Consider the following 27,798-nt stretch of genomic DNA (forward strand, 5'->3'; position numbering starts at 1 on the left):
ACGCCGAGGCAGCAATCAAGTCAACATTTGAAATGGAGCTAAATAATAAAGTAGTGTTTTAGTAGATGACCTGAGACACCATTTAAAGATTTCATATAAAAGAACTGTACTGTTGTTTGACTCTGAAGTAAACGTTTTTGGTTAAACTTCAAATTTGACCACTCCAGTTCAATTCCACAATGAACAATAACAATTTATATTATTAACATTTTACTGCTCTCTGATAATGTAAAAAAAAAAAAGAGCATTCTTTATAAAGCTGACACCACTTTGAGGTCTCATCAGGTAGGTGTGCTTAACGTTGTGGCTGCATACATGTCCCGTATAATGATTCCGAGGAACACTGAAGACTCAATGAATTCTAATGTGAATGAAGCATCGTTGACTACTGGCTGTGGATGTGCCGCTTGACGCTAACGCCAATGGACACTGTGAGCAATTTAAACCTTCATGCATTGTCCGGCCCGGCCTGCGTGCCTTTTGCTGTAATAAAAACAAAGTGACAGCACTGGGCGGGGGCAGCAGAGATTGCCACGTTCTCAACAAGCTTTAAGATCATCCACAGTACACAATGGGATGTTTTGTTAACTTGTTTATAAATGTAATGTATTTATAATTTATTTCCCACCACTAAGTGTGTTCTGACCTTGGCAATCTTTGAAGAGAGCTTTGGTCAGTTGATTGCCACACTGTGCTCCAGGAGGTCGTCAGGCAGGTGGGTCAGGGTGTGCTGCATACCTGTAGAGGCTTTGAGAAAAAATGATCTCGCCAGTGCAAGTGACAGATGCAACCCTGACTTGATTAGACCTGTGCACTCCCACACACACACACACAAAGCAGTCTCACTTTTGTTCACCCTCCCGCAGCAGGAGAGCGTTGATGAGCCAGGACTGGCGGTTTGATGACAAGGTTGTCACTGCAAGCCTGATTCAGCCAGCCTGGCGGGTCAGCCGGGCTGAGTGCGTGAGCGCGCATGTGTGTGAGTTCATTAGTCACATTGTGACTCATTTGACTCACACCTCTCATCACTGGTCCTCTTTTGCACGCACAAATAAAAAGTCAAATCCCCAAACAGCTCGAATGACGCGGTTCTCTCGTTCTTCAATTTTTAAATTGTATTAATGTTAAAGCTTGATAATGAAATCAAAAAAGGAGACAAATATGCCCTGCTGTCATGACATCTGTTATCCTCAGGCTAATGCAGTTAGACCTCACAACAAAGATCCATCACAACAAACCACATTATGCCAAAGGTAATTGCGTTTGCTTGGTAGAAGGGGAGGAAGGGGAGGCCTCCACTTTGGGCTGGGGCGCCGCTGGTAGAGGGTGCGGTGGCGGGGGAGAATCTCTAACCAAAATAGTCTCGTTTAACTCCAAGCTCTAACTCTGTTTTATCGAGTTAGGAAGCTGCTCCCGCAACTCGCACGGCCTCCTGATGGATGCGAGTCGTGATGGCGAGAGGCAGCGTGACGGACGTTCTGACAAGAATCGGAGACGGCGAGCTGGCTAAATGCATGTCATGTCGTTTTCCGGGAGAGGTCCAGTCTCTGGTTCGCAACAGTAAACAAGGCGGGCTGATTTAATCGCGCTGCCATTCGCATTATGGTAAAATGGACATTTGGAATATGAGCGGGGACGAGTAAGGGAAGTAAATGTCACATTTGAATATAGTAAATGACAAGGTGTCTTGTAAAAAAAAAAAGAACTTTTATTGTTCAGTCGAAAAAGATAGAACGTCATAGAGTGAGTACGCATTTGTATTCAGAGCACAACACAGATAAATAGAAATCTTCTGCAAGTGAGCCATAACAGTAAATAGCACAGATCTACTGTACATATCAAACTAAAGGCAGTTCAGCCCAGGTGAGCATCCTTTTTGGTTATTCAGAGCGGAATTGCAGAAAGTAGGTTACATGGGGTAGAACTGCGAGGCGGCCTCAGATGATTGGATCTCCACCTGAGCCATCTTGAATTGAGTGCACTGCAGCCACTTGCGCAGCGCGAAGGGCGGCGCCCCCGGCGTCTGAGCTTGCAGACATTGGTGGTTCACGCGGTTCTGGATGGCCTGGAGACGCAGCTGTAGACCCGCCGACAGGTGCTGATGAGGGGGGGGGGGGAGTTAACCACTCAAACAGTCTGAAAAATTTGCTTGGATATTTTGATGATATTTATTGGGGTTACCTTAAGGTTGGACTGTATCATGGGTAGCCACATTGGAATAAGCTAAGGGAAAAAATAAATGGGGAGAAATGATGTCATTATTTTGTGTTAATATGTTCCAGACAGACCCACTAAAACCCACAAAGTACATATTTTTTTAACTTTTTTATTTTATTTTTATTATTATTTATTTATTTTCTTATTTTTTTATCTATCTATTTTGGGGGGAAGTCCGGATGTAAATTTCTCACAAACCTTGACAAAGATGGTTGAGTTGCACTCCTGCAGTGCTTCCATCAGGCTAATAACGTGAAGACACACCATCTCCACCATCTGAAAAAAAAAGAACAAAAAAGGTTATCTTTTTTTTCTTTTGAGGACTCTTCACATATTCTATTGTCCACATTTTAAGAGCACATTTTGCACTTGACAGTCAGTGAAAGCAAAGCACTCACCACCTTATTGTGCGCCATGAGCTCCAGAATGCTGGGTGTCACACGACTCCAGAACTCCAGGCCTGTCAGAATGGCGCTGGATGAAAACTCTGTCTGGTTCTGGTTCTGCAAAGTAGGAGCGGCGGCCGCCTGCTCACAGTAGATGGTCCACAACTGGGCGAACATGAAGGCGTGGAACAAAGAGCACATGTGCAGCACCGACGTCTGCGAGAGTCCATGAAAAAGCATCCATGAATAAAAGCGATCATTTGAACGGATGAAATGATTCTAGCCAAACCTTGGACTGCTCAGGAAAGCCAATAAGGATGACGATAAGATGATCAGCAATGTGGGAGCCAGCATCAAGAGGGATGGGCATACAGGAAGTGGAACCCTGATGCAGGGCGAAATGTGTGAGGGATCCCAGGAGGAGCCAGGACAGCTGACGCACGTGGGAGACGCACTCGATGAATTCCTTTGGACTGCGCAGGAAACACATTCATGACATCACGACAATGCTATTTTTTCCATTATCATCAATATTTAATGACACTCCAGGCACCATTCGTCTGCTCAATGTGACACATTCAGGAAAGTAGAAGTTGTCGATATTTAGTGCCCAAAATAAAACAGTAGTTAATACATTTTTTGTTGCACTGATTTATTCTGAGCAATTTTTAAAAAGAATACTGTAATTAAGTTGAGTCTCACCCTTGTTGCATGGTGGAAGGAGGATGGTAAAGCCAAGGAAGATAACGGACCACAGCTTTGTTGTCACGGTGATTGCCTTTACTGATCTCCATGGCGGCCACTTGCGCCAAGCCAACTTTAAGGTTCCCTCCAAAAGTGTCCTCATGCAACGGCTGGCAGCAAGCTTTCATGTGACTCTGAATGACATATTGAGGGGACATTGACCTCTGCTAAATTAAAAAAAAAAGCTCTTGTGATGCAAAATAAGACTCACCTTAAGTTTGGTTAGCGTGTGCATATCTGCAATAAAGTCCAGGAGCTCACTTATGTATTGTCTCATGCATTCCATTGCTGCTGTTGTGCACTGTTAGAACGGGACACATATTTTATTTTTAGGCCGCCTGCCGATTCTAATGAGGTTCTTAGTAGAATCTTACCCCGGGCAATGTAGCGATCATGTGCTTTTGGATGATGGTTGATTCTGCTAGCCGTGTGCCGGTATCTGCACAAATGAACTGGCAAATACACCACAGTGCAGTAAATTTGATCAAACATGGCAACATTGGATTTTTTGCTGTGCTTTTTTTTACCTGGACCAGCAGTAACAAGTTTGTGTCAGGCAGCGGGGATTTGAACTTGAGCGCTTGAAGCAGCTCCAGCACCACAATGCGTGACATGTAGAACTTATCTCGCTCCTGGATGTGAGGAGATAAGAGAAGGGAGTAAATGTAGCCATGCAGCAAGGACTGCCTTTTTCTATTATCGCTCTCCCTTACTCATGCTGCGAGGAGAGCATCAACTCGTGAGGCTGAATAGAAGGGGAAGGACAGGCGGCGAGAGGGCGGGAGGGAGCCAGAGAATAGACAGACAATAGTGAGGATGAGGAGTAGATTTAGGCCAGTCCAGATCTCTCCTCCCCGAGTCCCAGGCAGCTCGGATGAGGCTGTCAGGCTGGCTTCTCCCTCCCTGAGGACAGGCTGCTCTCTTTGTTCATCCCTTCCACACAAAGCCCAGCTGCCTGTTTACAAACCACACTGTCATCTCTTGGCTTCCACTTTTGCCTTTCTTTCTCTGTGCCATCTTGCTTGCTTATGTTGGCCGCATGCTCCCAAGGAATGGAAAGCCGCTCCGGATGTGTCTTACTTGGAAGTGGACACGCCCCTTGGCCTTAAGAAACTATTCAAAGTTCTGAGCTTCGGGATTTTGATTCTTTGACCCACATTTCACCGATAACTCGAACTTGTCTATTTGTGTTCTGCAATTAGCCGACAATCAGCTCCTGTCTCTTGCCCAAAGTCAGCTCGAATAGACTCCAGTTCACCCTAATTAGGAAAAATCCTATGGAAAATGCATGGATAGATATAAAATAGAGTAAGTGGTTGATTATGCTGACGAAGCACTTTTTGTTTTACTTGTAATTCAGCAACATTTGACCTCTGTCCAACTTTCAGATTGTGCTCGACTGCAAAGGTTTTGCACAGGCCTTCTTCAAGTCACCCAAGAGTTTGCCGATGGAAAATTTGTGGGGCACATGAGAAGTTGCCAAGCAAAAGATGATTCAACAAAACAACCCTTTTGATGTTTTTTAATTAGTAAACATGATCCCATGATTCTTAAAATAATTATTTTTATGATCCTATTATAAAAAGGCCACTATTTTAACACACCCACTGTGTTTCCTTTCTATCTCCAGCGTATGTGTGGCTTTTGCACGGCCGCACTTGAGCTCTTTAAATTAAAACTTAATGGAGCATGTCACCTTCAGTAAATAGAAAGCCACAGGCCCAGTTGCAGCAGCATCCACTGATGCATAATACAATGGCCAACTTCAGTCCAAAAAATAAACTTACAACTTTAAAACCTGACCTCATGAGACAGGTGAGATGAGTTGAGAACCCCTTCCCAGAAATCCCTTTAAAAAAATATATCAGACAGGTTCCAAGAGTAATTGTTGATAGTGACTCTGGGTTTTGAAAAGCGGATATTGTCCGGTGAGGAATTGAAGCGGGTGTGGAAAATCGATACTGCAGGAGACATAAAGCATGCGCTGTTGACAGTGGTGGAGGATTGAGGATGCTCGGGGCCAAACGTCCTAGACGAGCCCGAGCTGCATCGTCGCCCGAGACTGCATCTCAGAAAGCCGCCACAGACCCAACAGCAAACCAACTAATCATGTTAATCAATACTGGCTGATTGCCTATTTAATCATGTGTGACGCCTGGCCACATTTCTGGTTGTCTGCGGAGTCAGGGAAGTAGCACACCACCGAAAGAATGATGGCGGCCGAAACAACACAAGTCAACATTTTTAGCTAATTTGTTTAAAAGGTTTTAACTCTTTCCAGGGCGGATACAGTTGAGGCACTGCATTGTGTCATCAGAAAGAAATCATGGTGGATTATTGCATCCTGATCTGTTTCTTACGGCGCCATTTTGTGGGGAACAACAAATCAATCATAGTGGGTGAATGATCCTATCCAGTTTCAGAAAGGCAGCAGAAACACAAAGCTGGTATCAGATGTTTTTGCTGCGAGTCATTCACTCAGATTGTGTAAGTAACAATAACATAATCAAAATGGAGACTTTTGCGTTGGACGTTTTTTCGGAAATGAAAAAACAATTCCTGTGTTGAGCAGAAACACAATTAAGACTAATGTACCTTGTTGAATGCTTTGTAGCAGAGTCCACACAACTCGACTAAGTAGGAAAGGCTGAAGATGCCATACTGGATGACAAAGCTCAGCAACTTGGAAAAAGGCTCCAGAAGGCTCTGTGGGACACAAGTGGTGAGATGTTCAAGGCCAGGATTTATATAAATGAGCTTCTCCCAAAATCTTCGCTGATCTTACCCGAGTTGCATTTGTGGTTGGAATTTTCAGAAGGCAAATTATAATCCTCAAGCTGGAATCCATGGGGCACTAAAGATTGAAAAAGCTTTAATGAGAAGACTTTTCTAATTACAAAAGTTCCTACAACTTTTTTTTCCCCACTATAATGCATAATCATAACATTGGATCAAATTCATGTGAGGATAAAATGATTAGGGACACTTTAATTTGACCTCCAAGGTCAAAAGCGGCAGAGTCAAATCAATTACAATCTGAAGACTCAGTGCTATTGAACCTGACAAGGGCACTGCGCCATGCTTTCTCTCCAGCCATAATCACATCAAACCATATCAGGCGCAGGCTAAGTGAGCAATGGCGTCGAGGGCTACCTTCAGAGGAAGCACAGAGGGTAGTTTGGTGAGGAAGGCCTGGAATTGGTTGCAAATGGTGGTCCACAGGTTGCTTGGGGAGTCCATAGGGAGGGCCTCCATGAAGGTAGCAATGTTGTCCAAGCAGTGCAGCATAGTGCCTCCTGCTGGCAGACTCTTCTTGTTGTTCAGCCCCTGCAGGGGAGGGGGCACAGATGCATCAAGTATTATATAAGGCCATTCTATAAGCATTGTTATATTTCCATTTAACTGATCATTCAGTTCTGTTCAATCACAATACTCAGAACTGCAGCAGTGGATTTAGGACACCGAAGCTGAGATTATAGCTCGCATGGGGTCCCCACGCCTCACTGGGTTTTTATCTGTGTCATTTATTTAACCCAGCAGTAACGATCAACTGGTGCAGTTGTGCAGGGTAATAAGGCGGGTTCTCTTGGATACCCGGAGGAATTATTTGAAATGGGCTTATGCTGCCTGGTTGGAACCAAAGTTGGCCTGCCAATGCTTTGACGAGAGCGCCTCCTGCTGGTTGGAAGAAAAAATGAGGAGAATGCTCACCTCTAGAAGCATATTGAGAGCAGCGACAGAACTCAGCTCATTAAAATCTATTAGCGAGGAGGCAAGGGTCCGAAGAAAACTTCCATCTGCAGAGAGAAGGTTGTTTTAATTTGATTTGTCCTGTAAAGTTCAAATTCAAGTGTTAGGAGTTGACCTTTAATGTTGCTTTGGAAGAGTTGTGGCAAGACTCCATTTGGAGCCAGTTGGTGGAACATACAACGGAGGAACTGCTTGGCTACACCTGCAACATTTCCTGGGATCAACATGCTGCAAAGCACAAGGAGAAATGGCCACATAAATTACACGGAAATCATTAATCTCATCGTGCATATCTCCGTGAGACAGCTTCGTGTCGTACCTCTCAGCTTGTCCAGAAAAATTAGCACTGGAAGCCAGCCTGAAATAAGTCAAATCAGTGGATTAGACTCCGGGAATGAATCATGCATACGTCCTGAGGGTTATTTGCGAATCTTCATCTAAGTGCAGCGTGGATGGAGGTTGCAGGGAGGGGGAGATGCTCTACCTGCCCACAGATTGCATGATGTCCAGGAGCATAGGAGCCGCTAGATCAGGGCTGAGGTGGATGAACATGGAAAGGACCACCACCGCCAGGCCCAGGGTCTCTTCATCATATTCTTCCAGCACAGCCGCGCAGTCTCGACACCTAAAGCATCAAACAGAAACAAAACTCTCACTTCTGCCGTCTCTAGACTGTTATTATTTTGCTCCTCCCATTGCCATATATATTAAAAAATGTCTTAATTCACCTGTCAGACATTAATGTCGGCTGCTCATCAATGAATTCTTCAGGTGCGGGGACAAACATGCTAACTGTGCTGGGCGCTGAGAGCAGACTGGTTTTTGTTGGACCTACGGTGCAGGAAAAGCATTCATCAAAACTAGTTATCGGGGTTAATGAGGTCACACCAATGAATGAACAACCTGTGTCCCAGGTGCTGATGTTATGCGGTGCGCTGGACTGATGCTCCAGTTGTCTCTTCATCAATTGGCTCATGGTCAGTGCGCCCAAAGATCCTCGCTTCACCTGACGGTACTGAGCTGAAGGTCACAACACAAATAAATTTCAAGTTGCTTTTAAATGTTAGCAGAGTGTTATGGAAAACGAATGTGAGTCCAAATAATCATGAAATGAAACAATTTAGCCGATGTGTAGCCTGTGTGCTAATCTCTGCAGAGCATTTTTTTTTTGTTTTTAAATAAAACAAAGTAATTTGGGGAGGGGGGGGGGGGGTCTTACCAGATACTGAAGAGCGGTGGCTTGTTTCGGGCATTTCGGCTTCAAGTGTTGGCGCTGAGGAAGATTCTCGCGGCTTTTCCAAGGTGGACATAGCTTTGTGATCTGCACGGTGGTGCAAACACTTGTCGGGTGAGTTCCTCCATCAATGTGTGTACGTGTGTGTGTGTGTGTGTGTCTAACAACTGTTCATGTAAATGAATGACAAAAAGATGTTGCCAGAATGCTAAAAGAGTTTTTTACGGTTCTAACTCACCTGTGTCCGTGTCCTGCTCGTTGCCAAGCTTATCAAAAGTGTTGAACGAGATGTCCAGGTATTCCCTCTGGATGGCGCTCACAGCTATCTTCCTCTGCTTCCTTTGTCGAGGAACAATCTGAATTTTAAACTCCGCTTCGTCATTGTCATCGCCGTCATGCGTTTTGAGTTCGCTGTCCGCTTCATCGATCATGTCGTCGTCTTCCTCATCGTCACCATCCTCTTCCTCGTCGTTGCTTCTCTCCGGTGAGGACAGAGGTTCGGCTCTGTCTTCCGGGATGTCCAAGAAGATCGTTCTGCCGGAGGGGCTTGAGGCCTTGGCCTCCTCTAGTGCCCCGAATGCATCATCTAGTGAGGTGTCTGGCACGCGGGGTGTCTTCCTCAGCAGGTCTCTCTTCTGCTTCAGGGTCATGATGGGGCTCTCGTGGCAGATGTTCTCCAGTCGCTCGGGGAGTTCCAAAGAACTTGAAGGAGTCAGTTTCTTTCCCAAAAATGCTTCTCCTGTCAGAAGGTCTGTGATCTTTTTTTCACTCGAGCAGTCCTCCACACTCACCTGCACCACAGGGGACAGCCGCAACGTGTTACTACTCCCGGGGGAAGCCAGAACTTTTGGACTTCCGTTGAACTTTGAGCCTATTATGGTGTTGAGGTCAAAGTCCTCGTCACTCTCAACGATCCTGAGTGGAGGTAAGGGTTCAAACACTAAGGAGTCAGTATCAGACATGGAGAGCAGGGAGTGCTTCTCTGGAATGGAAGTGCAGTCAGAGGAGAGGTCAATGAGGTCTTGGTCCTCCTTTCCTGCAGCTGACCCCCCAGCGGAGCTGTGATCCAGCTTGTCCTCAAAAGTCTCCATGCAGCTGAGGCGGACCTCGGGGATGACAGGTTTGGAGATGTCGGACTGTCCTCCTCGAGAGCCTCGCCTGTCCACTGCATCGCTGCCTTCCGCTCGAACCCAAGCTCCATCGCATGATCCTTTGCCATGACGCCTGCTGCGGCCGGCGGCCGTTGGGGGTAACACAGCAGGGGGCGCTTGTAAGTCACAGCGGTCGATGCAGGATTTACGTCGATGTTCGTCCAGGTTGAAGAGGATCGAGTCAGTATTAGAGATGTCCAGAGACTTCTGCTTGTTCATAGCCTGCAGACGTTTCTTCCTGGTGCTCTCCTCCCTTACGCAGTGTAAGATGCTGTCCTGAAGTGCACTTGCTTCCCGGTACTCTGACAGTTCAATTTCACCTGACGTGGGTAAAAGAGAAACGATGAGACGTCGTCAAACAAAATATGTCATCAGTGAGCACAGTGAGCTCGTACTTTTCTTTGCGTTCAGCTCGACTGGTTGGTATTTCACAGACTTGCTGCCGCCAATTCTCTTCAGGCGGGCAAAGAAGGTTTGTGACTCCTTGTTAGCCGCTCCGGTGGGCGTGTCATGAACATCGGACTCGTCAAATACACTATCCTCTTCTGAAAAAGAGAGTAAGCAAAGCAGAATGAAAAAAAAAAATAACATTGTGTCTACTGTCCATAGTGTTGAATATTGTTGTTATAGTAGGCCAAAACCTCATTACAACATATTTTGGTGTTACCGTATTTTCCAGACTATAAGGTGCACCGGACTATAAGGTGTACCTTCAATGAATGGCCCATTTTAAAACTTTGTCCTTATATAAGGCGCACCATTAATGCATTATGTCAGATTTTTAATCCAAAGCAAATCATTTTATCTTTTTTATTTCAACTTCAGATGCAACAAATTACTTTATAATCACAAAATAATGATCCATAGTCTTTTTGATTCATGATTCATAGTCTTCAGCGGGCAATTTATGATGGGTTTCATGACACAATGCTTCGGGCCAGTTTAAATTGAGGAATTCGGTCCATATATAAGGCGCACTGGACTATGAGGCGCACTGTCGGCTTTTGAGAAGTTTTTAGATGCGCCTTATAGTCCGGAAAATACGGTATTCGTTTACCTTTTTCCTTTTCACTGTAACGGCTCATGTTGGAGTTGTCACTGTAAAGCGGACCAGCGGTGGCGTGGGGACGGCAGCTATGATACTGGGCGTTCAGAGTGTTGATAGTAATGTAGATCAGATGGAGGACAACTTTGCTTCCATCCATTTCTCTGTAAGGATACTGAAAAATGGCAGTATTTTTTTAGCTACTGTTTAGTATTTATTTTATGACAAGTTTTTAAGAGGCGTTACCTTATACAGAATGACCAGGAGCGCTTTGAGCCACATCTGTCTAATGTGCGGCCTCAGGGCCCAAAGTGAGCATCGAGGTGGCTGCTGGAAATAGTGTCTCAGCTGAGGACAGGTGCAGTACTTTAAAACCTGGACCACCAGGGGGAGCAGTTGCTTCCCTAAACCGATGTTATAGTCCAGGACCTGAAAGAAATGACATTGAACGCTTCAGCGTACATAGCACACACTATAACATTGATGAAAAAGCGGTGATATTTTGTAATAAAAATTAGTCACCTGTGCAATACCAGCAATGAAAGCATTGAAGCATGTCGAGGTACGCATCTTTTGAGGTGCAATCATGAAGCAGCCCTCCTGCTGGTCGTAACCCAGCAACACATACAGGTGCCGCTTCACCGTGTTGAAGGCCTTGGCACTGCCGATGTCTGCCTCGGCACTGCTCTTGTCTTTGGCCATGAATTTCATGAGCACCATGATGAGCTGGTGAACAGTCTGGTGGTCTATGCCGGCGTCTTCTGGGAGTAGGTCTCGGATGATGCTGTCGTCTTCAGGAGACAGCGTCTGGCCTGCATGAGAGACTCAGAGTTGGAGGAAATGTGCCGCAGAGGCTTTCAGCTTCTTTCACAGATGTTCGATAGACTTGATCAGGGGTCATTAAAGGTCACTTCAGAACTGGCTAAATATTCCCCAATAATTTTGTCCATATGTGTATAATGAATATATATCCTTGGCTAAATGTTTATGGAATATATGTGCGGAGTTGTAAAATAGTTTTTTTTTTTACCTGGCAGAACCTTCTCGATCATATCACCGAGTGTTGGAGCAGAGTGCTCTTGCCTGGTTAGCCTTAGCGCTATAAAGCAAATAAGGACACATCTTAGAGAACTGACAGGAAAAATTACTCCAGGGCACATGTCTAGGTACACACAAGTTGGTCAATATGGTAGTTTTAAAAAAAAAAAAAAATAGTGACCATTACACTGACTTTTTGTGATTAGTGGGAGCCCTGCTCTTGCTTCGGGATCACAGCCTAAATGAAAATGTCACAGGACACACACGCACGACTCACAAAGTCGGTTGCTCAGTGACTCGGGGAGTGAGAACGCCCGCTTGGACTCTGGAGGGCCGCCCTTCACGCTGTCACGCAAGGAACGCACACTCTTCTGGCGGTTCCTGGCGAAGCGCGCTCGTCGTATTTTCCACATTGCCGCATCGCTGAGGTTTGCCACGTTGGTTCGCACTGCAGTGATGGCTGTCAAAAGGAATTGTATTTCAAATCTAAACGGACTGTGATTGTCTCAACCAAAATGATTTCACATACTTGTAGGGAAAGGGAACTCCTTGTTACAGTCCAGGTGTAACTGAGCTTCAAGCGATAATGTTTCAAAGCGGTTGACGAAAAACTCCCAGCTGAGAGCTGGTACGTCTTTCTTCAGGAAATGAAGCAGGAGCAATTTGCTGAGGATGACAGGCCGATCCCTCACCACTGTGTCAAACTGGAAATCCAGGCAAAGGCACAAACCCTGCATAGCTCATACAAAAAAAAGAAGAGCACCAATCAGGGGACACAACAAGAACATCTAAATGAAATTATAGTGAGGAATATCAAAGTGGCTCTTCGGTAGTTTGTGTTCAGGATAAAGGATTGCTGTGTATGGTGTTCACCTGCAGTGCTGGCCTCTTAATGGTGTCCAGCAGCAGTCTGGCTCGGGTGGCCACAGCCGGATTAACATCCTCCACCGAAGCCAGTAAGCAGCAGAAGGCGTGCGCCAAAGAGTACTTGAGCAGGTGGTTTTTAGTCACCGCTCCAATATCGAGAAAGCGGCACAGCACTGCGACCTTCTCCACTATGACAATATCATAAGAATAAAACATTTTTATATATGATAGGTGTGCTAACACTAGACAATCATACTATTCCTTGCCCAAAAACAAATTTGAAACCAATATGGACAATTAATAAGCAGCATTTTGCTTAATATTGTAATTTTTTATTGACTTGGCTTTAATTGCTGCACTACACATAAATTAACACTAGGTGTCACTGTTGGCACAATATACACGCCCCGTTAGTCATGTCACACTTCAGGAAATATGAAGTACTATGTATTCCAAGAAAAGACGACCTTGGAACGATTGAAATATTACAATAATTTGATATTTATTCAAATGTAGGGATATCATCAAGCCACAAGGCTGACAACACTGGCCTAGAGATAAATTTGTTGATATGGCTACAAGGACAAATCAATCAATCTGAACTTCTATTGCAGAGTATCCCTGATTCTCTCAAGGTCAACTCGTAGACAACCACAAGGTGGTTAAAAAAAAAATCATATCAAGCCGTCAATTCCTATTTGCCGAGTGTTCGAGCCGAACTGTAACCATGACAACAAGGGAGGAGATGTGGGCAGTGGTGTAAAACGTATGTTATATAAAGGGAAAGGGGGTCTTTTTCAGATGATCCATTTCATCCCGAGGCAGAGGCAGAGAAACAAATGACTGTCATCTCACCTGCTTCAAATCGTATTTTCCAATCTTTGCTGTTGAAGTTTGTGTTGATAAGGTTCCAGAAGATGTCCGCCCCGTGGGACAGAGAGAGAGCGTGAAGGAGCTGAGGCACCGCCAGAGAGGCTAACTGGCAAAACTCGGACTTCAACATCGACCACAGACTGGAACATAAATAGAAAAGAGGCATTTAGCCTTCTTAACGAAGCAATGTGTTAGCGGGCATTTAGCTCATACCTCGGGATGAGCATTTTTTCCTGGATGTAGGCCAGAAACTGGGGGTGATCCTTACGGGCAAAGTACAAACACTCTCCATGTAGACACAAGATCCTCAGACAGTTCAACATGTTAAACAAGATGTCAGGCTCTTCAAACTTGGACATTTCCTGAAATCAAACAATAAAATAAAATCACAAATTCTTCAAGAAAATTTCTGCCTGTGTTAAATTTTACCTGCAATATTGTGTATATGAGTTTTAAGGACACAGGAAGTTGCTCATAGGAGAACTTCTTATCTGAGTTGTTTTTCATAGCTGCAAAGAAAAAAAATGAAGAAATTCAAATATTCTGCATCTGAATTTACTTCCTGCTACTAATTAGACGGGAAGTAACCTTTTAGGTAAATAATCACAAAACATGTCATAGTTGCCTAGATGCTGACCGAAGAATCCCCTTGGGGATGCCAGCACCATGACATCATCGATTTTCTGTTCATGACCTTTGACTGATTCATGTTGCGCTCATATACGGTGAGCCGAACAAAGGTTTCTGAAGTATATACCTGTCACCACTTCAGGGGCAATAGAGACTTCCGCTATTGTTTACTCAGCCACATGTGATGTTATTTTTGGGCACAGTTTTTCGTGTGAACATTTACATGCAGTATCAGGAGAATGGTTGTTGTGGTTGTCAGTATGCGCCGCACTCGGGTTGTCTTCTTCCTCGCTTCCGTTCTCGGCTCCGACGGAGAAATCTGGCTGAGGAAGCAATAATGTTTCCTCTAAACTATCTGTCGGTTCCTGCGGAGAAAATCAGCGGCACGTTTCCCCATCAAGATGAATAACAAGATGCAGTTTAATACGCTTTAGTTGCTAACACGCAAGGTTCATTAAGATTCAGTGGAATCAAAATGCACGCTGTGTCTCACCACCAGGCGTATCTCCTCCCGGGGGGTCAACCTCTCCAAAAGCTCGCAGCCCAGCTGGTAACACAGGATGCTGGATTGGCAAAGGCTGCACTCCAGGGCCTTCTCATCCTTCTGGCAGGTGTGCGAGCCCCCCCACGGGGCTTGGAAGACATTGTTGATGATCCCTACAATATCTTTCCCCAGGCTGGTGTCTAAACCGAGCATCACGCCATCATCCTGCAGTTCCATCTGGGACAGCGGACAAGGAGATGACCATCACGACTTGAGTGACACATCAATGCATTTCAAAAGGTCACCTGTTTTAGTATGAGGTCAAACATGAGGATGAAACAGCCCAGGTTCATGTCGTCGTCGTCACAGTCTAAATCCAAGGCGCAATGGCCGGTGGCGTGACCCAGGTTTTTAAACGGACTACAACGTAGTGGACTGCGAAACGGGCTCCTGAAAGGACTTGGGAACGGGCTGAGGGTGTTGTGCTGCCCGCGGCGCCCCGGATCTGAAACCACGCTCACCTACATGGACAGAAACACAGAAGTTGAAAATATCAAGGCTCAATGTAAATGGGAGCGCTACATCATTATTGCAGATAAGTCCAATTAAGACCTTTCAGGAATCTATATTTAGAATTTGGCAGTTACCATGGCAACATCCGGTACATGAACGGTAGAAGTCACATCCATCAATAGTTCAGATGCGTTCAGGCTTTACAAAAGCGTTCATAAATTGACCTTCGAGTTATGTCATAACATCACGCCGATGCTTGTTTTAATATTTTTAAGAGTGTGGCGAGGAATGATGAAGAGATTATACTGTAATAAATGTCGAAGATATTTCGAGTTCCTCACCCTGCGAGCTCCAGTGTTGCTAGTCAGATCGGAGGCACGTGCCTTCTTCTGATTGGCCAGCTCTTTCAAAGAGTTCACACCATCCGAGAACATCCCAATTAGCAACTGCAGAGGCACCACGATATCCAGCTCTGACAGCACCTACAGTAAAACCATTTAAAGGGAACGTTTATTAATTAATTAATATTTTTTTTATTCGACCAAAAAAAGTGAGACCGTGTTTTGCTTTTGAGCAAACATGACTATGCAAATGTGCTGCAAATCCTTTTGACACAGTAAGTGACTTTTTTGGGGGGATATGACATATGAGTGGCAAACCATCATTTTTCTCTGCGATTTGAATCTGACCTATTTACTAAATCTAAATTAATGCAATCTCTCCATCAGAGTTGTGTCAGAAAACTTGAAAATGATCCATGGTGGCAAGCTCTAAGTGCATATGGGATAGAAGCCAAAATCTCTCCTCTCTCCCCCCGTCTCATTCTGTGACCCAGATCCATATTCAGCAGGCTCCTGCCCAGACTTGACACACTACGACAACCTGTTCAATTCACACGCGCTGTGGACAGAACCACGGGATGGTCAAGAGGAACAGTGTGTGAGTGTGTGTGTGTGTGCTTACATGCAACCACAGCAGAGCCTGTTCTTGCACGGACGCTGGATAACCAGAAAATCTGCAGCTGATGAAGCCAAACATTTCTTCCATGGAGAAAGGAAGCGGGCACAGCTCAATGTCAAACATCTTGCTGCATGAGGGAGAAAGGATTTTAATTATCGTGGAACTTAAAATAGAGTTGGCTGCTCTTTTACGTACTTACTCAAACTACTTGCATGACAGTCACATTTACCTTAGGACTTCCCGAAACTCTTTAAGTTGCTGGTCGGGCACCTCCGTTCGAATGGCCTCCAGCCACTCAGGCATGAAACATTCCCATAGTGGTTGGCTGATGACATTGTAAGGGATTAAACACAAAATGCGATTTAGACCTTCCTTCAGTTGGGTCACTGTGCTACAGGACTTGTCCCAATAACCTCCAACCTGAGGAGAAAAAATGCAATTCACAACCCAGTCCAAGTTGTAATTATAATCGTCGTGATATTTGTGACCTTACTCTGGCAAACTCGACGGGTTTGGGCAAGAGACACATAACCATGACGTCAAATCGCACATCACAGACTGTTTTTAACCACTTGGTGACAAACTGTGGCTTTAGTTTCTCCACCAGGCTTCCCACCTCGTCGTCCATCATATAGGCGGTAGAATGAAACCACTGGAAAACCATACTGACCAAGCGGGCCAGACTCTCAGTGGGTGTGTTCTCGTTGGGGGTACACAAGCTCACCTGAGAGAAGCGGAGCAATAAGCCATATAGTGGCGATAAGGTAGCCATGTGACGTGCATGTTCTTATTTATCTTATCGACGAGCCTTTAGTACACACCAGGAACCAGATGCCAAACTGACTGAGGAGGCGTTGGTCATGCTGGTCGTCCTCCTTGTTATCAAACTCGATGTTGTCCAGAGAGTGATGCGAGGAAGACAGGCCCATCTGCCGACGCCGGTTCAGTTCAAACTCGCGTTGTTCTGCGTGGATTTCAGCCTCCTTGAGTAGGCTGGGGAGATATGGAGGGAGGAAAAAAATATTGTAATGAGATCCAATTTTACATTATTATTGTGGTGGGTGTAGAAATGCACGATATCATACTGATGATGAACCTTCTCAGTTACCAAAACAGCTCACAGGATGAAGTCCACATGCATAGTATTGTATTTTTTATTACCGTATTTTCCGGACTATAAGGCACACCGGACTGTAAGGTGCACCTTCAATGAATGGCCCATTTTAAAACTTTGTCCTTATATAAGGCGCACCAGACTATAAGGCGCACCATTAATGCATCATGTCAGATTCTTAATCCAAATCAAATCATTCTCCATTTTATCTTTTTTATTTCAACTTCAGACGCAACAAATTACTTTATAATCACAAAATAATGATCCATAGTCTTTTTGATTCATGATTCATAGTCTTCAGCGGGCCACTTATGATTGATTTCATGACACAATGCTTCGGGCCAGTTTAAATTTAGGAATTTGGTCCATGTATAAGGCGCACTGGCGGCTTTTGAAATGCGCCTTATAGTCAGGAAAATACGGTAATCTATTTTATGTTAGTGACAAATTATTATCTCTGTAAAGTCAGATTTGTTGAAACTTTGTAATTAGAGCGTGCACGTAATATTTCATCCATAGATTGGATAGTCAGTCATCCGAGTATTCTCCTGATCCTGCAAGTCTCCATCTTAAAACCCAATTAACAGGATGACACAACTGTGAAGTCACCTTATAACAGCTTCCACGGTGCAAACTAGCTCCTCAGCCCCGCACTCCCGGGTGTTGATCGGAGGAGGTGAAGTCTGGTACAGATGGGTCTCCGCCGCAGCCCCCACCTCGCTGCTGTGGTGGTTGACATGGCAACGCTTGCAATAGCGGACAGGCCGGTTACCATGGCGCCCGCAGCAACCGGCCGAGAAGCAGGTGACCACAGCCCTCCTGACGTGAGAGCTACAGTTCTGAGACGACACGAGGTCGAGTCATGAGAGGAAAGAGTCAACACGCTCATTTGTATTCCGGCTTACTGTCATATTCATCTCAAGCTACTTGCAAGTCTTAAAATATCAGAAGCATTTGCTGAGAAACATCCACATCTGCTGGGATTTAAAAAAAAAAAAAATCTTTTTACGTCCCCAGTGTCTCGGGCTTCTAAAAATAAAAAGCATGGCACGAGGGAACCATCCTAATCTGATCAGCCTCTAATCTTCTGCCATTAGAGGGATGCAGTGCCCCCTATCAAATTAACATATTTGTCCTCAGACGGTGACGTGCCTCATTCAATCATTCATCTTTCAGCAGTGATGTTACATTTCTAAACGTTGGTGGTATTTTTAAAGATTTGGGAATGCTGGTGAGTTCACGATGGCCAATGTGACACGCAATGAGCAGGAGGAAAGATGACTCAATTAATAATGAAAGCTCCGGTGTAAATCCAGGTGGGAGTGGAAAAGGCTTTCTGAGATGAGCGGAACAAAGCCTGCTGCAAAAGGGGGAGAGGATGTGGATTAAATGTTCTGGACAAACTAGGTGGAGGCTGACCTATTCTGTTGACAACAACGGGTTGCTATGCCTGATTGGAATCCTGGAGCTCATCTCAGATTCAATATTCTAGGTGTCGCTATGGCGGCCATTAGGGAGCAATCACTTATCTTACGCCGCTTCGGCAAAATATGCTTGTTGTCAAGTATAATGTATGTCGACCACATATAATTTAAATTTTCATTTGATTAATTGATATCTTCTGACTGGAAATGTCACAAAAAAAATGACTAAGCGGAAAATAAGTCTATTTATGCTCAAACACAACTGCACTATCTACAAATCATTTCTGTGCATATAATTCAAATATTCTTACCTTCTTTTGACAAATGGCAGATATTTCAGCTGCAAATCAAAGGAAGGACATTGCATAACCAACAAGGAAAAAAAATACATATTTTAAAGTAGGGGTGTGGAACCTACACACACAGTCACATACAGTACTCGAGAGCATTTGCTCCATCTGCCATGCGAACTAAAAGCGAGTGTACTTCAGAGGATATTTTATTCAAAACTAAAGTTAGGAAGGCTCACCTTGGGGCAGAAGGACATCAACAAGCCATTCGGCGTGGTCTCTGAAAAAGTGGGAACAATGTGTTTTTACTGTTTAGAGTTTTGTATCAGGAGAAATAACAAAGCAAATACCAAAATGGAGGAGACTGTTTTGACTTGTCATTTGTTTTTTTTTCTATAAGTGAAGAGGAATTAAAATTAAAAATCTATTAAACTTGAAAATGTACATTTTGTGGAAATACATTTTTAGATTTTATCTAAAAGTATATCAGTCGGCCCTATAAGGAAGCCTTGCATACCCGGCTATCCGCTGGCTGCACTCCTCGCATATGTAAAGAGGAGGCGGCTTGTCTCCCAGGGCAACAGAAAGAGTGGGATCTATACACATCTGCAAAAGAAAAGTACTTTAGAATCATGTCTTCTTTTCAATGTTAACAAACACAACAATACATATGGTATATTTTAAATGAGCCAACTATTTTATTCTTGCTAAGGAACTACTGTCACACCACAACCAGTCTCCACATGCCTCGATGTGAATGGCTTCCTGCATATGGTGCACTCTGCTCCTTTGCAACCTGTGCTTGGTATAAAGTGAACTGTGAATTACTGTTCCCTGCACCTCCATCCCCAAGGGCTACGTGGGGTCACCACTTCCAATTAAGTCCAGCCCTCCCCTCCCCCTCCAAGTAATTGAAATCCATCTCCTGTCCCTGCTCCTGCTCACACTCTATTTGTCCATTTTGAGCATGGCTGCATGGAGGCAGACCAGGCAAATAAAAGAGAGCAACAAACAGTAGAGACTGATGTGGGTGTGTGTGTGTGTGCGTAGTGATGCTGATATCATTACAGCTGCCTGGATGTTCACTGATTTATTTACCGTGGGGCTCACAAAAGCAAACACGCTGATGTGTGTGTGTGCTTGAACAATCTGCAGCATGCATGCCACATGCAGTCGTGTACGGATCATGTGTGATTCTTGCAAAACAGAACAGTTAGGATTAAAAAAAAAAACACACACACAGGAGAATAGAAATACATTTAAGGCACATCTTGACTTAGGTCACCTTGACAGCAGGTTTATTGATGGCATTGTGGCACTCAATATGTTGACAGTGAATGGGATTCCAGGCTGTTAGGAATAAATCGCAGAAGGGCAAATGGAGAGCTTTGGTTAGTTCAAGGACATTTGGAGCCGAGAGATGAAATATAAAAAAGATCTGACCAGTGTACTGCAGCCCTCGGTATTCACTGATGGCTCCTGGTGGTTTCAGGTTGGGCCAGTAATGAAAAAGCATTTGCACTGCTGGAGGTTTGACTTGGGATGGACCATAAGATATGACATAAAGAAGGTCCTGCACGCAATAAATATGTCAAGTATAAAGTTGATGCATGATGCACACACTAATGAAATCCAACTAGGAGTTAATCTCAGTGGTAGAGAAAATATACAAATAAAATAGAGTACCTTCCACACTTCCTGTTTGTGCTTCATTAAACACTCCAGCAACTGACAGTGATAAACTGGGAAGGAGCAGAGGTACCAATTATTTCTTCTTTTTTTTTACGCACAATGGACAAAAATATTGGAATACAGTTTATATGTTGCATGATCAGTTAATCAACAGGTGTCAAACCCAAGGCCCGGGGGCGAGATCCGGCCCATCACATTAATATATGTGGCCCACAAAGGCAAATCATGTTTTTTGCAAAAATACCCCAATTGCAAATACTTTTAACAACATTGAGATATTGAAAGCATTTTTGTTATAATAATCCATTCAAAATAAATTGAAAACAATTGGGCAAATAATGTCCCTCCGAGGGAAACCCAAACTTTGATGTGGCCCGCAACAAAAATGACTTTGCTACCTCTCAGTCACATTTGGAGTATACTGAAAAATTATTTGCAAATTTTAATTCATAACCTTCTTAATGCAAAACCTTTGATATGAACTAAACGGGCATTTATTTGTGTTTAAACTGTCCCAATATTTTTGTCCATATAGTTTATTCACATGAACACTCCTAAGGTGGCAAACATAGCAGATTACCTGGATTTGTCGTGTACTGCATTGCTATCATTAGCATAGAAGAAGCAGACAGATTAACATAGGCAGGGACTCCCCCTTCCCTCCGCGTGGATCCCACTGCATTTGAGAGACATAAGACGGATAACAACTTGATAAACTTGATTTTGTGGCATTAGCTTTATTTTTGTTATCTTGCACTTTGTCATAACTATCTACCATGAGTCAATTTTTATATAGTACTGAAAGATAGAATCTACTTCCATGTGCCGCATAACAAAAATGATTAGACTCCAAACATAAGTGTAAGTCCCCTTTTATCGCTGCCAAAAAAGTAAATGTCGAGGAGGGACCCCCGTGACAAGCAATTATGGACACTGACGAAAGTGGAAACTCCAAAGTCAACCAAAAATCTGCTTCCAATTATTTTTTTTTGTATCCAGTGTGACTCACTTGTTCCGGCATTTACTTAACTTGCGGGCTCGTATCATTATTAACTTCCCTCCGAGTACAAAATAATTTAACGGACGTACCAAAATAATTTCCCCTACGATGAAGCAAACAAAGATGAAGGCAAATAAACTTCATATATAACTGTCACAATTAATTACAGTACGTCCTCACCAATAACCTTTGTACCTGTGTGTGCTTGCTAACTGAGTCTCATCAAATTAACTTTCCATTATTTTTTTTTTGTTAACATTTCAAGACTTATGTAGAGAATGCTTATATGTGAATATCTTTACTTACATATGGCCATGGGGAGAAAAGAGGTGCTGAGGTACTCAATGATGTCTTTGTGGAGGAAAGGGGGAAATGTAGCTAAAGTGGAGATCATAGTATAGGGCAAAGTGCTGAGAATGTCATCACTGAGAAAGGGCAGAAGGCAAGTTGTTGTGTAAAATATGGACTGGCCCAGATCTGATGGGAAAGAGAAGAGGCAAAACAAAACAAACAAAAAAAGACAAAAGAGAGATACACAGACACTCATTCAATGAGCTGTACATACAGTACTCACATACTGTATACAGCCACAATGCAAAAACAATCTCAACTACATTTCATCATTTATCAGTACAGCAATGAAAGAAAGAACAATTGGAATATGGGCTTTCTTGAAAAGCTGCTAAAAGTGAAGTTTGCACTCAGGCAAAGTGGAGCATTCTAGTCAAGGTGATGGGATTTCATGCTTTCTGGCTTTCTTTAACTGAGGTAAAATATTCATGAGAATAAAGAGCACTGACTGTGAAAAAAAAAAAAAAAAACTGGCAATCATTCCCTAGTCTGGTAACAATGTCAAACTTTGCCTTACAGTATGCATACGTTTTCCATTTAGCGTAATTTGACATGAGCATAAACATTTCCTCCCACTGCACATAACAAACATGCAGTCGAATATGATGCACAGAAGAGAAGGCCTATGGCTGGTGTGTCCAATGGCTTATGAACGATTAGGTTGACAGGATCCAGCGTGCTCCCAATCACCCCATGCATCCCTCAAGATCCTCAGCAGGACTTCTTTCCATCCCGTTACAAAAGAGGCCAAAAAAGCGGAAGTGGCTTCATGCAGGCCAGACGGCTCAGGGGGGGATGATGATGACAAACAGTGGTGCACTGGGGCCTTGACTCACCATGCTGACCGTGCTGCAGCAGGGGCACCAGGTCAAGCAGGGTCACGAGGGTCACATAGAGGCCCTGATAGTCCAGAGAGGGGTACTCTGAGAGCTGAGCGTCCCGACTCTGCTGCCCCTGCCCCCCGCGGTCTGAAGGGGCATCGCGCAGAACGCTGTAAAGGAGGGAGCGAGTAACTGTAGGGTTGATGGAACTGACTTGTGGTCTTAGAGATGGGGTGAGTGGGAATGGCACAGGAAAAAGACACATGGTCATGGGCACGGCCAATTTGGAAGCTTCCTGGTTCTCCTTCCTGCCTGTGCGGGACAGAATGCTGCTCCGGGGTGGGAGGGGGAGGGCAGGGGGGAGGGGAGGGAGGGTAAGGGAAGGGGAACAAGGGAAAAAAAGAGACAACAAAGACACAAAAAAACAGCACATTACATTGAAATGGCACTACAGAGACAGCGTAAATAGAAAAAAACAAACCCAGATAAACCCCACATAGGATGCAGTGTCTCACTAGTTGACTGTATTGCCCTGCTCGCACTTTGACTCAATTGGTCTCCATTTGTCAAACTTGTCAAAAACAAAAAACAAAAAATATGAGCACATACTGCGATGATCACTGCATCTCATGCGTATCTGGTGACAAGGAGCAAAAATATAAAAAATGGCATGTTTTCAGTGGCAACCCCATACTTCTCCAGATTAAAGGGACAGCGCAAACGTCTGTCCCTTGCTGGCTGCCTTCATCCAATCAGCGACGGCTACCATGCAAAAAAGGCCAATGTGCGGGAGTGGAATTTGTGGGGAAGGGGGGAGAGAGAGAGAGAAAAAAAAAAAAAAGAAAAAAAAGAAATTTCCTTGTCTTTAGTAGGGGTCAAGGATGGGAGTGACACCAAATTGGCTTAGGGAAAATACAGAGGTGACACTTTTGAAACATGCTTCAGCCAGTAATAAACATGTGTGTGAGGTTAGATCAAGTGCTCCTATTTCACAACACATGTTTATTGCACCAGAGAAATAATGTCCGTATGCATACAATATGATACTGCACCAGTATCATCGGGAGAAATAATGAGATCCAACAGGCATATGGATTCAGGTTTCTAAAATAAATGCCACTAGTCTACGGTAGAGGAGAAACTAGAATGACAAAGGAATAGGTTGTATCAAGGGGGATGACTGGTAACAATTATGTTTGTGAGCTAATGCGGGATGGACAATTGTGTTTGCTGTCCCCTGGGGAAGGTGGTGGACATATTGCATCTTAAGGGGGAAGAAAAAAAAAAAAGAAAAAAGGAAAAACTTGTCGGGTTGAGCATCTAGGGTGGAGGAGGGGGGAGGGGGCCAGAGAGCATTGCTCTTTTTATTCTACAGCTGGTACATTGGATTATAAAGCATCTTTTTGTTAAAATGCCTCTTTCTTATTAACATTTGGATGGGAAGTCAGAAACGGGGGATTGAATTATTTTACAATTGTTACACATTAAATATTTGAGCTTTAGCAGCAGAACGCAACATTTTATGACGTGTCCCCTCAAAGTTGTACTGGTAAGTCACATACAGTGGATGGACAAAGTGAACACACCCCTATAAAAAATACATAATATTTTTCCGATGGAAATAAATCCATTTAAAAAAAAAACTTGAAAAATCTGAATAACAACTAGTAATTTAATTAAATATATTGATGGTGACAGAAATGCACATAAAACTAATAATGCAATTCGGTTGATTTTAAAAAAAATGGATGGGGAGATTTATTGTCCATTTTATTATTTTTAATTTTGTTTTAACAGGGGCGCCTTCACTGTATCCACTGTACATGTTTGTTACAGAATCAACACACAGAGTGTACCTCTGACTTTTTCACTGCCCATTTCTCATTTACAGAATACATCATTGAATTGAACCATGAACAAACATACTCGCACGCATACACTGGACTGATACACGCAGACACAGACATACTTGCATGTGTCTCCACACACACACACGCGCGCACACACTCACGCACACACACGCATACAAACACACATATACACATAAAAACACATGTAGAAATGCACTGATACAGACACGTGACATTGACTGTCAAACCCTAAATTGCCAATTAAAAATAACTATGTGTTGCAATAACTGAAAAATTTTATGATGAAAATATGGTCAGATAATACTAAAAAAATTATTTTTCTATCTGCATCTGGAAAAAAAAATGGTGTGAATATGCAAATTCTCTCTGGAGCCTGTATAGTAGAGGTCAGGCTGAAGCTTGCCAGAAAAAGGAATGAATAATTCCTTTTCTCACTGTGATGACATCATCACGTGAGACAGATTGTCATGGTTTCGGCGTTTATTCTGCTGAACCAAGTCACGGTATAATGACTTGGTAAAGCGGCTGATGATAGTGGATAGTCCGAAAATAAATTTAGAGATTATTTCTCTGTAGTAACAATCCACTTGATATCACTGGAAAGCCTCTGTATTTCCTTTTTATACAACTAACACTACATTTGTGGAAGTAAATTATGCCAAATCATCACTGCCTATGCAAAACAGGTTATTCAGCTGCTGCGACTGCCTCATGTTTTGAATTATACAGTACCTCCATCAAATGAAAATCACAACCAGCGTGTGGAGAAGACAGGGTGTGACACATTGATGGCAGTGTGATTAAAGTTGGCGTCTCCTAAAATTAGCCATGCCAACATTGAAGAAAATCTCACTGCAGGGAGATATCAAGATGAGATTGGTCCATCTTCCAAGATCTCAACCCAATGGGATCATCTTGGGCGTGGTGTTTGTACAAACAATACTAACGTAACGACTCCAAACAAGGGTCACTAGCAAAAGAATAAGCTCCGGCATGTGTCTAAAATGGCTGCCCACTTCGCCTGCACTGGAGGAGGATGTCCTTCCTCCGCCTACCACGGCACCCGTGGGAGCGGGCTGACCCCACAACTGTGGAGCCGCCCCCCATGGGCCCCTCAGGGAGGGTCACATCAGGGAAGCGTTTATTCAGCAGCTGACCATTGAATCAATAAACATCCTGAAGCTCCACCTCAGCTGTTTTTTTTAAAAAATCTTTCGAGAGCTAATGGTGGCCGTCTTCTTTCACTTTGTCTCTCGATTATTCTCTTCGGAGTCCAAAAAGTGTGTCACTAAAGTGCTAAAATTATCTGACCATGTAGAAGTCTAAATATCAGACATTTTGAAATGTGTTACCTGTTGGTTCCAGAGCGGTTTACTTACCTGAGCAGGGTTTGAGAAAAGTATTTCAGTGTGTTTGCAATGTCAGTTCCAGACGGCACCGGGTATATATTGTGTTGCACACGGTTGTGATACTCTTGCAAGTATCGTATCTTAGAAGCAACTATAGACAAAATAAAGAGCAGAGTGACAAGCGGATTAATAATTTGAGAAACGCTCAACAAAAAAATATGATTGGTTTAACATGCATTCAGTTAAATGCGTGGTCTCTCGCAACCATGTAACATAGATGTTCCAGTAACAAAATTAAACATAGACTGTGATTCCAATGCCCTCTGGCCCTTTTCGAATGACCTTTTTGAGCTATTTCTACAAGCTTAAAAGAAGCCCGAGGGGGGACGCTTATCTAATGGTCATAGAAGTCAACATGTGCTGAAGGAATTTGGTTCAAGTCTCAAGGCTAATTTATCCAAACATCCATCCCAGACTTTCTTCAATTTGAACCAACTTTGAGTCGTTTTGCAAAAAAAATTGGGTAAATTAGAGTCCAATTTTAACCTAAATTGGGTTAATTTTACCCAGTTTTTTTATCATTGTAGTGTGTGCATTTTTCATTATATTCTAATAAAGACACTATACATCACAGGTGTCAAACTCAAGGCCCGAGGGCCAGATACGGCCCGCCACATCATTATATGTGGCCCGTGAAGACAAATTGTGCATCAAATTCGTGTGTCATTACTAGAATTGCAAAATGTCTTCACTTTTAATATCTTTTTTTTAAATATTTGACCAGTTTTTACTCATCTGATTTGAAAACGAGTTATTTGTCAGTTTGTTTTGTAGCTTTTACTGTATATAATATGAGGTGCTCATACATTTATTTGGGTTGACAGTCATAATGGCCCTCCGAAAGAAGCTATGACTACAATGTGGCCCGCTAAAAAAATGAGTTTGACACCTCTGCTATACATAATACTGTTTACACTTGTAGCCTGGCCACAACAGCAACATTATGTCTGTCATTCCATGTTTTAGCCCATTTTACTATACACACACATCATATCATGAATGATCAATTTGATTAACATTTAAATTCCCATTTTGAAAAATAAAAAACAAACTGAAATGGCAGTTGAAACACATGACATTATTAACCACTGGACAGCATCACCACAACTTTTGACCTGATAAAAACGAAATGTTGACTCATAAAAATGACGAAAAGCTGGGTCAACATGCGTGTGTGGAAAGTACTGAGCATTATGAAAGAATACAGGTTGCTTTTTCCACCTGTTCACAAACAAGAAGGAGGAGAAAGCTTCCCACCAGCCTGATCCCAGCATATTAATGAGCACTCTTCATGCCACCATATTGCTTAGGGAAAAAAAAAAAAATTCCACCGAATCGACCTTGACAGAAGCGACTCGAATTGACTTGTCCGCATTTGTGTTGAATTTGTTAATTTAGCTGTCATTTAAAATGCTGTGCAAATGATCGATGGACTTGTTTTAAGATGCAAAGAAATGCGGAGGAGGAGTGAGGAAAGGGGGGGGGGGGGGGTACACACACTCGTACACATCACACACGCGCACATACACACACATCGAGTCCTCCAGCCTTCCTCTGCAGTGAGAACGTGTTGCAAGCTGCCTTGGCAACCGAGCTCTCATCATCACCAAGGACAGCTCCCCTCGTCCTCTCTCACACAAAAAATAAAAAAAATATACAAATACATATAACATGACAGAAACACATGCATTCTCTACTCACACTGCTCTGCCTTGGTGGACATTGCGGAGACACTTGTAGAGACATAAAAGTCACGCTGTCAATTAAATTTGGATTTAATTTTTTGCACCCTCTTCAGTGTGTGTCCCTCACTGGTGGAAAAGTGAACACTCTCTCTCTCTTTTCTCCTCTCTCTCTCCCCCTCTCTCGCTCTCGGCTTGATCGTACCACTGCGCGCAATGGATTTGTGCACTATTTCTGTTCCCTCGGTCACT

General features: G+C 43.5%; 1 protein-coding gene across 5 annotated transcripts; it reads right to left on the minus strand.

Annotated features, from left to right (window-relative positions):
- Positions 1 to 1,692: 1,692 nt before the first annotated feature.
- Positions 1,693 to 27,718, minus strand: LOC125980855 (protein unc-79 homolog). 5 transcript variants are annotated; one of them, XM_049740453.2, is made up of 51 exons: positions 27,566 to 27,718; positions 25,835 to 25,955; positions 22,600 to 22,913; positions 21,719 to 21,889; positions 20,993 to 21,088; positions 20,407 to 20,462; positions 20,164 to 20,293; positions 20,006 to 20,070; positions 19,238 to 19,326; positions 18,960 to 19,000; positions 18,742 to 18,770; positions 17,616 to 17,845; positions 16,714 to 16,885; positions 16,386 to 16,616; positions 16,122 to 16,312; positions 15,896 to 16,019; positions 15,274 to 15,414; positions 14,725 to 14,940; positions 14,429 to 14,656; positions 14,159 to 14,300; positions 13,735 to 13,814; positions 13,519 to 13,667; positions 13,288 to 13,445; positions 12,439 to 12,620; positions 12,095 to 12,296; positions 11,843 to 12,025; positions 11,558 to 11,626; positions 11,050 to 11,339; positions 10,774 to 10,956; positions 10,540 to 10,702; positions 9,878 to 10,027; positions 8,570 to 9,802; positions 8,317 to 8,418; positions 8,001 to 8,117; positions 7,826 to 7,928; positions 7,582 to 7,722; positions 7,417 to 7,455; positions 7,213 to 7,325; positions 7,059 to 7,144; positions 6,501 to 6,674; positions 6,133 to 6,201; positions 5,943 to 6,053; positions 3,875 to 3,979; positions 3,722 to 3,799; positions 3,559 to 3,648; positions 3,306 to 3,481; positions 2,893 to 3,076; positions 2,619 to 2,819; positions 2,416 to 2,493; positions 2,182 to 2,223; positions 1,693 to 2,098 (listed from the first exon to the last, which is right to left on the minus strand). In XM_049740453.2, the coding sequence occupies exons 1-51, from the start codon at positions 27,585 to 27,587 to the stop codon at positions 1,910 to 1,912; spliced, it is 8,049 nt and encodes a 2,682-aa protein (XP_049596410.1). In that variant the 5' UTR covers positions 27,588 to 27,718; the 3' UTR covers positions 1,693 to 1,909. The 5 variants fall into 5 exon arrangements, with proteins under 5 accessions (XP_049596410.1, XP_049596409.1, XP_049596411.1 ...); XM_049740452.2 differs by having other exon boundaries at positions 2,616 to 2,819; XM_049740454.2 differs by having other exon boundaries at positions 2,616 to 2,819; positions 7,826 to 8,117; positions 22,600 to 22,754.
- Between the last annotated feature and the right edge of the window lie 80 nt (positions 27,719 to 27,798).

Source organism: Syngnathus scovelli, chromosome 14, assembly GCF_024217435.2.
Source record: "Syngnathus scovelli strain Florida chromosome 14, RoL_Ssco_1.2, whole genome shotgun sequence".
Classification (NCBI taxonomy): domain Eukaryota; kingdom Metazoa; phylum Chordata; class Actinopteri; order Syngnathiformes; family Syngnathidae; genus Syngnathus; species Syngnathus scovelli.